Below are 18,519 nucleotides of genomic sequence, written 5' to 3'. Positions count from 1 at the left end.
GTTCAACATATAGAATACTTATAAATAGCACTAACTATACATTAAACAGTAATTAATCCTCTTTGTGTTTCGTATGAGGATGTTAGAAATTTAATAATTCTTAGCAATAATGAAACATTATTAACGACGTAGCGAATATGAGACGTCTAAAGAATTGACTTGTGTATGGGAGTTAAACAAACGACGCAATTATAGGAGTAATTATATCCTATCTTCTATATAATGTCAAGTTTATGATCACAGATTATTAATAATAAATTTTTATTGATGAAGAAAGTTCAAAATGCGAGTTTAGTAAAACGCATTAATTTTTTTTTTAATACTTTAGTAAACTGCAGTATCAAAGCAAATAGGTACATTAATTTTATAACTCTATATATAAATATGACTACCTTGTAACTAATAAACATCTCAAACGTAAACCTGAACTGTTTCTTCTTATTTTCTAATGAAATTATATATTTTATATAAAATTTTATATACACATTTATTATTATAAATTATATTTGAATTTTCTGTTTACATCGCACACTGCTATCACCAATCACCATGGTATTAATCTTAGCGAGGGGCTGCAATCCGATAAGCGGATATATTGTGTACACTTATGAATTTCTAGGTACCTACATATTGTTGCGAACAAAACATTGCGGTAACAAATGTAATAGGTAGATAAATCCCAGATAGAGTTTTCTAGACTGTGGTAGCGTTTAGCTACTATTATGTATTCTGTGACTGTGGTGAGCATATGATCGAACGTTTCAGTCTCAGTAAAACTTGTGGATGTCGGTCAATATACGTACACGATGAATAATTAAACGCAGGCATTGGCTAATAATTAAGTTTTATAAGTACCAATATATTCTTAACTTCTTGTTCCAATTAGAAAATTTACGGTTATATAGAACCATGTTAGAAACCACTACTGTCGAATCACTCCTTAGTTACATCCAATTCAATTAGACCACCCAATGTTCTACGTCGATCCAATTCCTATATTTGTCAAGGATTTCCAAACGATCAGGCTAAACCTCCCGCAATATATTACTCAGACAGGCCTCGGTAATGAAGACAACACTCTACAAACTATAATACGCCATCTAAATGCACCGTCGACAGGCATAAACAATTGAAATAATTATTGGGATAAGCCGACGGGATCAGCCAGACCCTCGAGATTCTAACCCTTCCGAGAATCTGACAACGTCTTATGCAAATTCACGAACTTAACTACGATTACATTTACTTAAAACAACTAAACTGGATTTGCGATCCAATTTGAATCTTATTAGAGGGTGTCAGGTTTTATAATTAAAAGTGGTAAGTGGTAACTTAGAGCTTTTTGGAGTTAGGATACATTCAATTGGCCCTAGGCTGTGATAACGCAACTTTAATTTATAGCTAGACAGTAAAATGTTACATCAGGATACAATACACGTAGTTACCTAAATATGTTGCTCTAGTTCTTATGTTAATTATTAAAAATAACGATAATGTAGGTGTATAAGAATTGTACAAATTAAGACTATTGTGATTTATACAAATGAGACAACTGTATCGTTATCCATTCTTTAAAATCTGTTGAGATACGTTTGAAGTAATGAGGAAGTAAATAAACTTATCTACATGAGAAATATTAATTGAATTTATCCGCAATGTGAACAAATTGATTGAATTTACATTCGTATTAAAATGGTATTAAAATGGTATATATCTTAGGTGAAACGATTCCATAAGTATAGGTATGGTTTAATTTGTATTGCTTACAAAATTGGGACCTTATACAGCAAATTAGCACATTGGAAGAAATTCATTCTATATTTTCTGTACACAATATGATGTTGATCCTTTTTACTATATTATACTTATCTAATAATTCACACATAATAAATTGTTTATCAAGTAAGTTAGAACATTTAACTACCTCTCACGGCAATCACGTCAATATAAGATATCCTTTCATTTTTAGGAACTGGTAGTAATAATATCATTAAACTTAACGCAGTAATAAAAATTCGTATACAACGTACTAATAAATTTAATTTAAATAGATACGAATACATCTTCCACCCGGAACATTCACATTTAAATGTGGTTTAGTGAACGTACAGACATTGATGATGTTCTTTTTATACTTGAGATTTCTCGTAGCATTCGTAGGTACTGTCTGAAAAAAAATATTGAGAACATTTAATTTGTACGTGTAATTTTGTTTTATTAAATTACTGAATAATAATGTCGCCTATTCAAATGATTATCGATCTTAATTAAAGAAGAAAATCGTATAATTTTTTTTGTAGGTAATATTATATTTCAGCCATATTAATAAAAAGTATAAAATTATAAAGAGAAACAGTGTTCTGATTAATAAATGATGAATTACGATGTGCCATATTTTCTTATAAGTTGTATACTGGATATTCAGTTCCTATAAGATGGAATAAAATATATAGGTAGGTATATTTGACCAAGATTCCTATAAGTATCGTGTAGAATATTCAGTTCGTAAAAGAATTATTATGTAGATGGGTCCATACTCCACAACTATGCGCTTACCTACCGTCGTCAGTCATGACAGAAGTAACAACTTTTTAACGTATCGGTCAACCAGTTATATCAGAGTAATTAATTAATATCTACTTCTTATTCTGAGTGGAGAATAAAAAAAGAACACATTCATCAACTAGCTTTCCTTTTTATTTCAAGTCCTAGTCCACTTCGCAACCTACACCAAAATAATGATAAAACAAAGCAACGTCAATGTACTCGTACCGTTTTAACGACGTAGGAAGCGGTTACATCAAAAAGAGATCCATCCCAGTGTGAGGGCTAAAAAGGGCCGGAGCAGCGGTCGTTACGAAATAATGCCCCGAATCAGAGTTTCTGCTTGGGTGGCCACCGATAACAATTATTGTTTTCACCCGGTATTTGCGAAAGGAAACACTGCCAAAATATCTAATTGGAATTTCTAATTAGACATCTGAAGCGCGGCCTAATTAGTTTTCAATGGATGCGTTTAAATTATATTGTTTATGATGGTTTTTGAGTTAAAAGTCAAACCACAGTTAAAAGTGAATAATTTAATTAAATAACAGTTTATTTAGTTTATTAAACAAATAATGGAGTTATTGATAAAAATATGGTAGTTAGAAACAATGATATTATATAATCAACAAGGGTTAAAAATTAAAGCGTGTGCTTGCGTATAGAGATATTTGTCATTTATTTGCTTTCTAGTCGTTTTTGTAATCAATTCGATTTAAAGTTCATTAAAATTTCTTTCAAATCAAAAAACAAAACATTCATTTAATCAAAATTAATTACTATAAATATAATTATTAAAACTCAAAATCTTTCGCTTAACAATATTAACGACACTACAATAAAAACAATGCGCAACCGAATATTCTAAAATCTAAACAATGCAATATTGCCAACCCTTTGCCATAAATTGCAAGTGCGATCGCTATTTAAAACACACGGTTTCAAGGAGCAGACACGAGATGTCCGAGGGTCCGTTTGACCGTGGTCCGGGAAGAAAGGGCTCATTTTCATTAGCCAGCTAAGCGTTAGAATATACGTAGATTTATATTCAAATTGCAGTGGTTCTCAACATCCTACTTAATATTATAAATGCGATAGTTTGTGAGGATGTGTGTGTGTGTGTGTGTTTGTTACTCTTTCACGCAAATACTACTGAACCGATTATAATGAAATTTAGCACACATATAGAGGGTAACTTGAATTAACACATAGGTTTTATCCCGGAAATCCCACGGGAACGGGAACTATGCGGGTTTTCTTTTGAAAACGCGGGCGAAGCCGCGGGCGGAAATCTAGTGTTTGATAAAATGTAGTATTATGTAGTGTTCGATTCATTTAATGCAAACATTATAGTACTCGTATTTACAATGAGGATTATGCAATGAAAGTGTTTAATTGCATCACTTACAGTAACTCATTAATTAAGTTAAATATGTCGTAATTTTATCAATATTGTAGGTATGTAATTGCAGCAAACTAAATCACTAAGGACAATATATTTTATACTGTACTGTTGAATAATGAGCAAACACTAACGTCTTACAATATAGTACTTCCTGTGTGTTCCTGTGTGTCCTGTTTAAATTAGTTACAATAATATTTACAGTTTTAATAAAATGAAAAAATCCTAGCAATATAAATATTGTTTTTATCATCTTCATGTATGTAATTTGAAGATATTTACCATTACATCATACTTATGCATGTTTTACATCTATAAACGTCTATTATATCATATTAGCAGTAATAAATTACTCTAAAGTTTGACAATCCACGCGTAGAGAGCGAGGGAGTCCAGTGACCCTTTCGTTTGAAGTGGACAAGGTGCTTTTTGCTTGCACCGGCTTTATTCCGCACCTTAGAAACCACGCTAGGCATCCTCTTTCTTTGAATTAACTTGTAAATAACATATGATATAGCAAGTCTGTTCCATTATTTATTTATAGAGTACTAGAGGTCCGCCCCGGCTTCGCCCGTGGTACATATTTCGCAATAAAATGTAGCCTATGTCCTTTCTCGGGTATCAAAATATCTCCATACCAAATTTCATGCAAATTGGTTCAGTAGTTTAGGCGTGATTGAGTAACAGACAGACAGACAGACAGAGTTACTTTCGCATTTATAAAACTACTAGTAAGGATAAAGAGATAATTGATTAATTATCCATGTTATAAAATAGGTATAAGTAAACTTTACCGATAGTTTGAAAATTACTTCATCAACAGCTTACTGCTTTTACCTGACTGACTTAGATTATGATATATTTTCCTTTGCGAGCAGCTAGTATTGTCTACATTTGAGTAAATTTAACATCAATCAACCATGTTCTACGGGTACTTTCACGGAAAATGTGACACTGTATCCACTTGATGATCCAAAAATGTCTTTGACAAGGCCATACAGCCTTTGTATTTCACGTAAAGGGCGACATGCCCCGCCATTACACCCCACGAGGGCGGACTTGTTTTAAAATGTAGGAAATTAAAGTTTCTTTTTTCGTTGAAACAATTCTAAACTCGACACCAACTTCTGTTTTAGCGTCCTCACATGTTTGCTGAAGTTTTAAAAAAGTTTGATGGGGACTTTTAAATGCCGTTTCACTTTATCCCCGCAATAAGGGTTAATATTTTAATTGGGATTGTGTACTCCAGGGCTTGGGTTGGTGATAAATTTTATGAGAGATCTAAATGTTGTTTTTATTCACGTTTATTTTGTTTAAATATTCTGCTAAATTGGGAAATTTAAAACTAACCGTCTATTGCGTTCGCTGCTACGCAAATTATGCTAAGTTTCGTAGCAGTGAACTATTAAATTATAACATTATCGTCTTAACTTACTATAATACTAGCTGTCCGCCCGCGGCTTCGCCCGCGTTTTGAAAGAAAGAGTTTTCCCGTTCCCTCAATATGTAGAATTATTATCAAGCGTAAATTCCGCACACGTCCATCACGTAGGGAGCCGACCGCGCGAGTAAGCCGCGCGGCAAGTTTATTTCGTGATCTTAACCCCCCTCCCGTACCCCTGCCCGAGTGACGCCTACAACGCATAGCTAGCCGAATACAGTTTATTTTTTAATTTTTTTTTAACTCGTGATATCTTTTGAATGGATTGTCAGAATCGAATAATTTAAAAAGTAATATAAAGATATTGAAGCAGTCTTAAATAATACATCGTTTATTTTGATAAGGGTTAATACCAAGGTACAAATAAAGAGCTTTTTGTAGCGGTGGTATTTTAATTTCTTTTTTTCAATAAAAAAACGCTTATTGTGACATGACTGTAATAGTTAGAGATATGCTGCCGCTGATTTTTTGTAGATAATGGTGTGTTCTAAAAAAATGTAGTATATCATTTTGTTCTATCATCAATAGTTTTCGCAGCGCACGCGATGTAAGGTAGTTTTTTGATATTTTTTTCACACCTTGGATTACGTTATCGTAATTTTAGTAAGGATGCCTATTTTTTTTGAAAATGAAATATAGCCTATGTCACTCAGAAATGATGTAGCTTTCCAACAGTGAAAGAATTTTTCAAATCTGCCAAGTAGTTTCGGAGCCTATTCAATTCATACAAACAAACAAACAAAAAATCAAACCTTTCCTCTTTATAATATTAGTATAGATTTAACAATTCTCATCTGTTCTATAATTTAAATTAAAGATTATAATGAATATGCAGCATCATATAGGCATAGGTATAGGTAGGTAGTTAACACATGTATAAATACTGCTAGGTACTACGAAAGTTTCTACCGCTTGGAATGTTAACAATGTGTACCAATAACTCAGAGCATTCAAAAACATGAGAGAATTCAATTGGTTGTTGACAATCGAATTCTCTGAGATTTCTCTGAGAGAAATTATTTTTTACTTATCTATTTTTATATATTAAGCATAAAATGTCTTCTTGTTATCCATACAAATTGAAGCCTCGATCATTCCATCTCAGCCAGCTCTATCAAAGATATAAGAACATCTCCAATTCCACTCTAATCATCTTAACTGCATCAATAACACACAGTTCTTTTACTCCATACTCAACACAAGACAGTCACTCAAAGCTAATAAAGTTGCTCGTAACGGTCCACTAGCGGCAAACGATCTGGATTGTATATTATTGTAGCAGCTAGGTAGTCCAATTAATCAGTCTGTGCGTGCAGTGGCGGCTTGGTAATTAGATTTAAGAACAAGCAGGCGTCAGGCGGAGAATAGCCGGCATTAATTTGAGCTCTCTAACGAGGGCGACGGGCGACCGACTGGGACCTTGCACTTCTATGGGATGTGTGGAGTAGCTGTTTGTTACTTTTTTTTGTATCTTGCTCTTGTTAGATTTTTGGATTTTTTGTTTGACTGCTTAATAAAAGTTCAATTTGTAAATTACACATTTATAATTCTAACTCTACTTTTAAAATGAGTTTCGAGAAAAAATAATCTCCAATAAAATTAAACTGTCACACATTTCACTTGCATATCCTTTTTGTTAATTTTACATACAGTATCATAGGGGTTATAAGCCTACAGACTGTACTTAAGGTAGAAAAGAAATTGTTGAGTAGTATTCATAACTTTGCAAATAACTGTAAACACTTTGACAGAAAAATTGACTTTAGCATAATATTTTAGTACATAATTATATCACATTTAGCTTTATTTAATTAGAAGTCAAATTTACTCGAAAAAATAAATAAAATCAAGCGTCTCTACAGTTTCCGCTGTGCCGGCGTAGTCCAGCGTAGCATCGGTCTACGCGTCCACTATGCTATGTTTATTGCAATCTGGTGGCTAAATGCTGCTTACCCGCCGTACCCTCTTTGTTATACCCGATTTTAGACCTTAAATATTTATGGCGTTTTCATTGTATTCCTTTATTGTTTTAAGTTTTAAAATTGTTCATTATTTACTTGTTATTGTTCATTATTTACAGAATGGGATTTATATTTTATTTGCAGGTATAATAATATGATGTACCTAGGTAATGTAGGGATAGTAATTTATAATACTTAATTTAAACAATTAAATATCTATCATCATAGCATTAAAATAATGCAATGTATCAATATTTCTATTCATAATTTAAAGCTGTGTTTTAAACTGTTTTTGATATTGTATCTAAAATTATTATAGCATTTAAAACATATTTTAGCATATAATTATGTACCTACTAAAAGTGCATAAATGCGTAAATAGTAATAGTTTTAATAATGGTAACAGTGTCTCTCATGTCTGTCACTAATCTAATGCTGTGAATATTCTTACGATCTTTCACTTAACAATATTATTTAGAGGCATATTACACCCTCATCACATTCAACTGCTATTCAAAATCATATTTCCATAGAATTAAAATCAATAACGTAATTTCGCAATCTGCTTATCCTTTGGTCAGCGAAAGGGTTGTTGAACTATCTCCCGAGGGCGATCCCTTGCAAACAATGCGCCCTATGTGTACTCGGACTTAAATAAAAGGTTTGATTTTGTGTTGTAAGGGCCACGTTCAATATTTACTGAGCGAACCTATCTGCATACCTTTCAGCTTTGTGGACTGAATGTATTGTTTTTATTTTATAGAAATGCCTGTTCAAAGTAGGTACCTACTGTGTCCAAGCTTATCATTTTTGTGAAGTTAATGAAGAAGTTAAATATTTTTGTATCAAGTGTTATCAATAGTGCATCAAAACAATTGAATTCTATGTACGAAGTTTTATCTATGGCTTACAAAATTAGTCAAAACAAACTTAAAATAATTAAGTATTTTTTAAGCTTACGTAACTATCCTGTCATTAAAATTAGCATTGGTAACCTGATTTTTATTCGTTCATCTTAATTATTATTATCATAGCAGTAATGTAATCAGAAGTAAAATGAAAAACTTTTCAGGGTTTTTATAAGCAATGACGATAATTTATTTCAATTTATTTGAAAATAAATACAGAGGATATAGGTACACTAGGTAGTGGAAGTATTAGAATATTGACATTGTAAGTACTATTGTCATAAATTGTATATGTATCCTATAGTCAGAGTCTGCCTATACGTATAGTACCTATAAGTATATTAGATATGTTACTCACTTTCTAACATAAAATCTAAAGCGTCAAGGAGAAAACGTCACGAAAGTTCCATGTATTCTTGGTAACTCATTAAAACTAGCTGTGTGACACTTAGAAAGTTTCCCAATCACGAACTAAGCCAGTATGTGAAATCAGCAGCTGTTAAAGTGCGTGATTAAAGTTTCAGTTAAACAGGGCGTCAAAACTACTGTGTGTGTGTTTGTGTATTACGAGGGTGATGATGTGTGTGTGAAATACAGTTAAATGAAAAACTTTTCCTTAAAAGTTCCGGGTGCATTATTTATTTCGGATTTTAAAATTCTATATTAATCATAAAAAAATTATGAACAGTTGTTGAAGTAAAAACTTGAACCAGGAAACGTTGGAATTGTTACTGTTGGTACATGTGCAAATTAGATTAAATCCAGAAGCTTATATCTGATTAAATAAATAAAGACAATTAATATTTGAGTGACATTTAATTGAAAGAAAAGTAACACAGACAATCACTAAATTAAGTATTAACAACAAACGATATTATTTGCAGTTCGCTTTAAATAATACATTGTTAGAATACAATAAATACCACACATCACTTCACCTAAACTGTCCGATATCCTCCGCTCAACAATTCACAAGAGCTTAAAATCTAGACTCATCCCTTAAGCAGATTGGATATATACAGGGGTGGTTAGACTGGCTTCGTTACCTCGAGACACCCTAATAAAAGTTATTAGATTGATTATTAAGATGCCACGTAAACAGTTTATCAAAATAATCTTTCATATAATATTATGCTAATATCTTATTTAAAAATATTGTGATCACTTTTGCACTTTTAATTGCTCTTAAAGTGATCACTAATTTTCACGATTAAAATAATGAAATGAATGAAATATAAGTTATTCAGTTAGTGAATTTATTTGGAATTTAAGTATACATATAGATTGGAAGATATTGACAAATAGTATTTTGTTAGCAAATTAAATGAAAATGTGAATGTAAAAATGTTTCATGTAGCGTAGGCGTAAATCGTAGCACGCGGGTGTAGCGAAAATAAAAGTTTTGTATTGTGACTACTTTGCAAGTAAACTTTTATTAAAGTTTGGATATTAACATCTTATTGTTGATTTTGTCTTGATAAAAATTATGTACTACTAGCTTACCGCCCGCGGCTTCGCCCGCTTTCTCTAAAACGATTTGAGATTTAAACTATCCTATCTCTCAAGTTGGATCGAACTGCATCTGGTGTGCGAATTTTATTATAATCGGTTAAGTGGTTTAGGAGTCCATTGAGGACAAACATTGTGACACGAGATTTATATAATATATTAAGATGTGTATAGCCTTATAAGGATTTTTGTATAATGTACATTTTTTTTAAATATCTATGAACTCTACACATGCTATTTGATACCTATTATAACAAGAGCGAGAGTTTTTACAATAAATACTTAAAACAGTGAGTTATTTTGTACGTATTGATATCAGAAGAGTATTAGTTATATAACAGATCAGAGTAAATTTGGAAAAAAAATATTTTAAGTTTCTGCAAAAACTTTTAAAGTACATATATACAACACTTTCACTTTCCATCTATGCCATCACATACAATTTCAATCACATTGATACATTGCGAAGACGATCCCGACAGCGGATGGAAGAGGCTGCGAGGACGAGTGTCAGTTACTACGGTGACTGCTAAATGCCGCAAGAGGCGCGTGCATCCCGCTTGCTCCACCGCATTCGGGGCACCTCTCGCTCGCGCCGGCGCGAACACGTGTTTATTTGTATGTTTTATCCTTCGGCGGCTTTAAACCCAACCCACCCCGACCGCAAAGTGCGCTACGCCGCCCGCCGCGCCCGCGCCGTTGCCGCCTCTCTCGCCGCTGCCGCGGAGTCGCACCGACTCGCCCGCGAAACTTTGTCCGAAGTCGACGAGCGCGGACGTACATCGCGTATTAATAGCCACCGCGAGCGGACACCGCAATACGATCACGGCCCACTGCGAGTCTCATCCCGACCGCGCTCTACGACGCACGCACCCCTATCGCTCACTTGTAACCCTTCTTAGCGACGCGTTCGATTCGAAACGTCGACGCAACTCGACTCCCGAAAAGTATGCCGGTCGCGACGAAAGTGAGAGGGACGTGCGTGCGATTGTAAATACGGGGCACAAAAAGTGCCGCCGTCATTGAAACTAGTGAAAAGTTTTTTCACCGCGCGCGGGGGAGACACCCCTCACGGCCGGAAAAAATCTGCCCCTCACGTCCCTCGCCCCCGAACCTTTCATTCACCGGGAAAAAAGTGTGGCAAGGCCGCTCCGTGACGTCATCGCATCTAGTAGCCACGCGTGTTTCCTAGCAACGTGTCACACCATCAGTCAATCAGTGCAAGTTCTAATGTGTTACGATGAGTGGCCGTAAGTCGTCGCGGTCGTGACCGGAGTGGGTGGTAGTGAAATGTAGGGAGTGCGAAGACGGTGGACCTTATGTGTAGCACACAGCGGGCGCGGGTGTCGAGGATGCACCTGACGGGGGCATCGAGTGGCGCGGTGTCACCGGACACCAGCTCCACTCTGCTTCACGAGACGTATACTAAGATGACGTCCGATATACTCGCCGAACGAACTTTGGGTGACTTTTTGTCGGAGCATCCTGGAGAGTTGGTGCGGACGGGCAGTCCGCACTTCGTCTGCACGGTGCTGCCTCCTCACTGGCGGTCGAACAAGACGTTGCCGGTGGCGTTCAAGGTGGTAGCACTGGGGGACGTCGGCGACGGCACGCTGGTGACTGTGCGGGCTGGGAACGACGAGAACTGCTGTGCAGAGCTGCGGAACAGCTCAGCGGTGATGAAGAACCAGGTGGCCAAGTTTAATGACTTGCGATTCGTCGGCCGGAGCGGTCGCGGTGAGTGCTGAAGGTGCAGTTATTGTTACACATGACATGATATCTACAACAATAATGTACCATGAATTTTTAATAGATTTTTATAATTACTACAATCAAAGCATATAAATCTTTGCGACAATTTATCCATATAAGCTTATTTAAAAATATTTCATTAGAGTTATATAAAACTAAAAAAGGTAAATGCAACAAAATAGCACTTAATTCACACCGCGTATTAGCGCAACAATCGTGAATTTAATACAACAAAAATAATAGACAATAATTAAAATTGACAAACACTTACCAAAACCTTTTAAACAAAACCCACAACACTAACCTTGAAAACAGTCAAGAAAAGCGAACAAAACAGTGTCAAATATGGCATTCAAATAATCAAAGTGCGGGAAAAGTTCGCGACATTGCAAAAGGTTGGAAACTTTTTCCGAGGTACTTAAGGAAGTCGGATGAATGTCAAGTAGGGCGGGATTGCCCCGCGGCCGCCTTAAGAAGTTTGTGTTTACAATTGCCTTGCGAACTTTTACAACTTTTTTCAAGGGATATTTAGCGCGTAATCGTTTTAACTGTTGGTTAATGTTAATTGTGTTGCTAATTATATTTAATAGTAATAACGTTACTTTATAGAAAACAAATGTGATATTATTTAGCGTCAAAACTAAATCAATTGATTATTATTTCTGTAATTTAAATTATTGCCTTTTGCTATATCTATTGTTATAAATTATAATAACAAACGATAATAATAAGAATTGTTTAAGGCCAGCAAATGATATTTTTTGTTAACTGGGGCGTTTTAATTTACTTAATATTAAGCTGCATGGAATAAAAGCCTAAGTTATAAAATTTGATTAAATTAAATAGGTACGTACCTATTCATTATCATACACAAATAACAACGATATTTTCGTTATAAATTCAACTTTATAAATCGCACAAATATTCAAGCAGGTTATTTAAAAATATTAATAATATAAACATTTCCTTGCAAGTATTTATTAAATTTACTGCAGATTATTAATTTATTCACATTCAAACCATTATACCTACTATTAATGAATATTTCTAAATATGATTTTAGATTCGTTTTGTTAACACCAAAACAATCCAGTTTTAAGTCAGTCAAATCCAACGTTTTATCAGTTCAAGGAGACACAAACTATGTTTAAGCACTAAAACTTAATCACCACTCCTTAACCACCAGCCGGTTTCACAGCTTCTGGATAAATTCTGTTTAGGTTATACCCACAGAACATATAAAGTGAGGTACCTGTGCCTGCCAGTAGATAAAGTGTCAATTAGGGACTAGGGTATCAGGGAGTGTCTGATACCCTATCAGCGGGCGATGTTACCAGCCCTACCTTGGTATGCATAGATTTATGAAAATAAATTAAGTAGGATTAGGTTACCAGGAAGTATGGCACAATATCACATCACTGCATAAAAACTAAAATGTCACCCGACGCGTCTGTCTGTCTGTTCGCGATAGGTAGGTAAACTGAAAAAGTACTGCACTAATTTTCATTCTGTTTTAACTAGTGGATAGCGTGGTTCCCACGTAAGGTTTATTTATCTTTTATTTATTGGTGTTTTAGATAAGGCGAATGTTTATTGTAACTTTATTAAAAAGTAGCTATTAGATAATACATGATAATACCATGTAATTCAAATAAACATTTACTTTTTCAACTAGAAGTCTAGTTGAAAAAGTAAATGAAAGTAAAAAAGTAAAGGAAGTCCTTTAGAAGCACTTTTGAATTGTCAAAATACATAAATTGATATTAACTAGGTAACTCTGCAGTTGCACTTTTAATCATATTAAATCAAAGATTATCAAATTTTCATTTCATTTTTTCATAATATATCACAATGATTATTGCAAAGAACTGTCCTGTGGTTCTTAAGGTGACTAGTAGAGCAAAACGCGAGTTTGCTGCTAAATTATAATGCTTTAAAGTATATGATTAACTGCAGTAAAAAATCTCAGATAAATATATGATATTCTTCAGGAGATAAACTAGTTAGATAGTGTGTTGAAAACACAATACAACTTATTTTACTCGATAGAAAAAAATCACAAAGGTACCTCTAAAAAAATCTTTTGATGCTTTAAAACCATACTAAACAATATGCAATCATTCTGTTTTTTCGGCAAATAATTCTACAAGCAACATACTAAGATAAATACTGTGTTATTTTTTTAGTTCAATCAATAGATTTCGTGTAAATCGCAAATTCTTATTCCCAAACCAAAAACGTACGCATGTGTGTGTGAACGCCTGTGTACCGACACTACCGGCCTAGGCCCGTTCGTAATGATGCGTGTATGGCGTCGGGCTGCAGCTGTGGCGCGGCGTGTGTGTGTGAGTGGAATGAAATGCTTACTCAGGGCAGCGCCTTAAGCGACAAGTTCCATGGATTTTCATCTTGATATCGCACCACGCACCCTCGAAGGTGGACAGCCCCCCGGAATAGAAAATATTTGAATGGGGAATTTATAAGCATTACCGACTGACTGTAGAATCGCTGTTAGGAGATGTAACAAATGGATAGGAAATTCGAATGCATTTTCAAATGACTGACGATTTCTGCGCTGGGATGCTTCGCGGGCTGCTTGCAGCCCGCGCACTACGCTCCCTCGAAGGTGGACAGCCTCCCGGAGTGGAAAATACTTGAATAGGGAATTTTTAAGCATTAACGACTGACTGTAGAATCGCTGTTAGCAGATGTAACAAATGGACAGAAAATTCGAATATATTTTCAAATGACTGCCCTTTTACTTCAACCCAGGGGCAAAAGGGGCTCGCGGGCTGCTTGCAGCCCGCGCACAACGCACCTTCGAAGGTCGACAGCATTCCAGAATAGAAAATATTTGAATTGGGAATTTATAAGCATTACCGACTGACTGTAGAATCGCTGTTAGCAGATGTAACAAATGGACAGAAAATTCGAATATATTTTCAAATGACTGCTCTATTCCTTCAACCCAGGGGCAAAAGGGGCACGCGGGCTGCTTGCAGCCCGCGCACAACGCACCAGCTAGATCAGATAGCTCTCACTTTTAACACAGTTGACAGATATGTACTACGTACACTTTTAATTAGTAGCAGTCGTGGAGGTACATTGACGATGATAAGTTGATAACTAAATGGTTACAAAACCAATCTAATTTTAATTGGTACAGAGCAATCATTTTTTTAAGCTATTGCATAGCTTCTATCGCGGGCCTTGAGCGCGGGGACCGAATCGAGAAATTCAGTAACGAAAAACCTCACGCTCCCCCACTCCGACGGGCGGAGGTGTGGCTTGAAGGTGTGGGGGAAGGAAGGTGGAATTCCTCCATCGAAAAAGGAGGATTCTCGACCAGTCTACTCGACTGGCCGTTAAGGCCCCAATGAATGATGTCGGAAAGTTGCATATATAGCTCTGTAGAGAAAAAATTTCGCTTGCGCGATTCAGAGCGAGGTGTCGCTACAAAGGCATAGCATGCAATAGGTTTACCGCGGCAGTCCCCGAGTGCCACATGTCGTTTTTTTATTAAAATATACTTTTCAATAATACCATGCAATAGTTACCAAGCCCGACCCGCTTTCCCAAAATTGCGATGATAGATCGACTACCTACTCTAATGCTTTGGCTTGTGTAATGTGTAGATTATTTTATAACTTTCGACATCCTTCATCATTTCATAAAAATACAAGCGCTTAATTATTATAGTCTGACGTCTGTAGAAGAGTCAATTCTGTACTATGAAAATAATGAAAAAATAAATACTTGATCGATAATGTTACTGGATCGATACCATACCCAAATACATATAATTTTTTTTTATAAGATGTCAATGTCAGAGTTACTCAAAATGGAGAGGTTTATTTCTCCATTTTGAGTAACTCTCCACGCGAAAATCGACGTCCGCGCGGACGGAGGGGCGGAAGCTAGTCGCTTATATCATGAATCATCGTCACGTTAAAAAATCTTATCTAGCTTCATAATTTTGACTGCTTTTCTATTGCTTAGTTTTTCACCAATTCTTTTTCAGTCGTTTTTGCAATTCGTTAAAGATTACAGGTATGCACAATTTTTTTTGTTAGGATCATTGAGATATACATAATATGGAGACGATACCGCCTACATCACTTATGTTCTGCTCAACATACGCCATATGGCGTAACTGCACGCTCATTTTTTATTTGTTTTAAAGTGAAACGCATCAAATATGCCTTTGTGTGTGTTACGATATTGCACAAATAATACGGAAAAGTGCAAAGGAATAACTTTCATCGGTAAGTACCTAACTAGATAATAATTTTTAAAACTTAGAGCAAAAAAATGGCGCACTGATTTTGTTCGTGGTGTCTCCTCCATACGTAGGTAGGAATATTATCTCAATGGTTAGGATGACCCGAGGCCTATGTGCTTCAGGCATGCAGGCCATCAAAAAATCTGAAACACAAATTAAACATGTTAATAATTTTTGCAGAGCTAGAGGCAAAGGATAGACAGGCAGAATACTTATCCTGATTTTTCTCTCTTCTCTCTTAGATTTCAGTTTACATTTAAATGAATGTAAGCTAGTAAAAAATAATCTATACTATAATATAATAATAATATTATAAAGCTGAAGAGTTTGTTTGTTTGAACGCGAATCTCAGAAAGGAACTACTGGTCCGATTTGAACAATTCTTGCGGTGTTAGATCTAAGTCCATTTATCGAGGAAGGCTATTATATTATATCATCACGCTAAGACCAACAAGAGCGGAGCATTGCGGGTGAAACCGCAGGGAATAGCTATGTAAATACAAGCGTAAGCGAAAGAAAAATATGGTATTTCGCAAATCAATGATAATTTCAACTTTTTCAATACCATATTAATATTTTGTTTTGAAAGAAAGAAAGAAAAGAAATTTATTGCCAAAAAAAACACAGCCAAACACATTATAGAATTTATCTCACAATTAGGCAAACGGATACAGCCTCAGCAAAATGCTGCACAAAAGCAGCGCTGATTTTCAGGCTGTACCGGCGATTGCGGTTCGCCTTAATATTAAAAAAGAATTAAGTCTAGGTACTTAAAATAAATATATAGATAAGGAAGTATATAAATATCAATAATAAATAAATAAATACATATATAATTTATATTACGGCAGAAACATATAAATAAGAATAATATAATATATTAAAAGGCATATAATAATCATATATTTTGTCTGAACTTCTTTGAGAGCGTTTCTTTTGTACGGTTTTGTGTACATAATTATACAATTGTGATATCACAGAATACGTAATAGTAGCTAAACGATATGTTAAAAAAAAAGTTGCCGGACGACAACCTCGGTACGACTAAATTAAGGTAATTCATACAAATGGATGGTAATTTTCTGATAGCATATTTTTAAAAGTAATTTTGAATGCTACAAAATGTTTTGATACCCATGTCGTTCGAAGTCAATCCCCTGTGAGTGATCCTAAAAATTTTTAGCTACTTTTTTTCACCGCAAATTATTATTGTATTCTATTATTTTTTGACACAAGAAGGAATAAAATGTACAACAGTAACGGTCAATAAGCATTTATTTATTTCGTTAATTAATTATAATTAATTGAAACGCATGCTCTTACGCGTATCTACGCTCTACTCGGAAAAAATGCATTTACAAATTTTCCTAATATTACAAATACCTATATATTTTATAATGAATATAATGATATTAAAATCGTGTTAATTTGAATTTAAAATTGTATTTAAAATTGCGTTACGTACGTTTGTCTAAAGGCCCTGGGCCTTGATCTCCATCCATTGATCTCAAATTTTTTTTTTCCAAACACCAATACGACAGGAAATTCTTAAATTTCATTTTTAATTGTGTTTTGCACAATTTTATTTAATTGCGACTGGATGAAAATTTTGTTCGTGGTCGTCGTTGTCGTTGGTAGGGTGACCGAATCCTTAGGCAAAACATCATACGCTTATGTCAATTTCTATCGATAGCGTATTCTATTCCTTGGCGTTTTGACGTTTGGCTAAAGGGGCTGTATAATATACTCTTGTTTATGGTTACGTAGAATTTAGACTACAGGACGATTATTAAAATTGCGGTATTTTTTAGATTTTTGTTTTATTTTAAATAAGTATCGTTTATTATTCAATTTACGTAAAGATAGTTAAGTGATTTGTGTATACCTGCTAAATTACTTTTATTATTTACTAGCTGTGCCCCGCGGTTTTACCCGCATTGCTCCGCTCCTGTTGGTCTTAGCGTGATGATATAGCCTTCCTCGATAAATGGGTTATCTGATACCGAAAGAATTTTTCAAATCGGAGAAGTTCCTGAGATTAGCGCGTTCAAAGAAACCAACGAACACTTCAGCTTTATAATATACCTAAGTCTAGATTTTTCCACAGTTTTTTGAAGTGAAACTTAGTTGGTAGTTGGTTAGTAGTAGTAGTAATTATGTTAGTATTTCTGTAAAGTTGCATAATATAGTACCTAAATTATTTTTATGAAGTTTCACTTCTTACGTGTGTACACTAGGACACGCACACATTTGTTTATTATTATTGCATCCGAACAGAATAAAACTAAATTCAATAGGATACATATCTATATAGGAAACTATATTTTGAACTACGCGTGACCAATTTCTATTCCCTATTTCACTCGATTCAAATTTTGTATTTTTGACAAATTCTATGTCCTTTCCCACGAGTTCTGTTTTCATCAACATAAGTTTTGTGATCTAAGCGTGAAAGTGGAAAATGGTACTTATGATATTACATACCTACTCAGTAAGTATTTCTGTTATTGTTATATTTCGAGTAGCCAGTAGGTAGGTATATACCTACATAGACATGAAAAAAAAAGCAATTTCGAGCATTTGAAACATTTACTGAAATCCTCATATTCTTTTACATACCTAATATCCTAAATTCACGACAGATTAGGTATCCTCATTTTCCAAATCCATTTTCCAATTTGGATTAACAAAAGCCCCTAGTTGAAAAATTGTGTTCACTA

General features: G+C 34.7%; 1 protein-coding gene across 2 annotated transcripts in view; it reads left to right on the top strand.

Annotated features, from left to right (window-relative positions):
• The first annotated feature begins 10,636 nt into the window (after positions 1–10,636).
• The window catches only part of LOC123698059 (runt-related transcription factor 3), a 29,145-nt gene continuing 21,262 nt past the window's right edge, over positions 10,637–18,519 (top strand). For both annotated transcript variants that reach the window (XM_045644653.1, XM_045644652.1), the window contains exon 1: positions 10,637–11,502. In XM_045644653.1, the coding sequence (XP_045500609.1) occupies positions 11,085–11,502 (418 nt within the window). In that variant the 5' untranslated portion in view covers positions 10,637–11,084. The remainder of the gene's footprint in view (positions 11,503–18,519) is intronic.

Source organism: Colias croceus, chromosome 15 (assembly GCF_905220415.1).
Source record: "Colias croceus chromosome 15, ilColCroc2.1".
Taxonomy (NCBI): Eukaryota; Metazoa; Arthropoda; class Insecta; order Lepidoptera; family Pieridae; genus Colias; species Colias croceus.
This window is presented reverse-complemented; position numbering and strand designations above follow the sequence as displayed.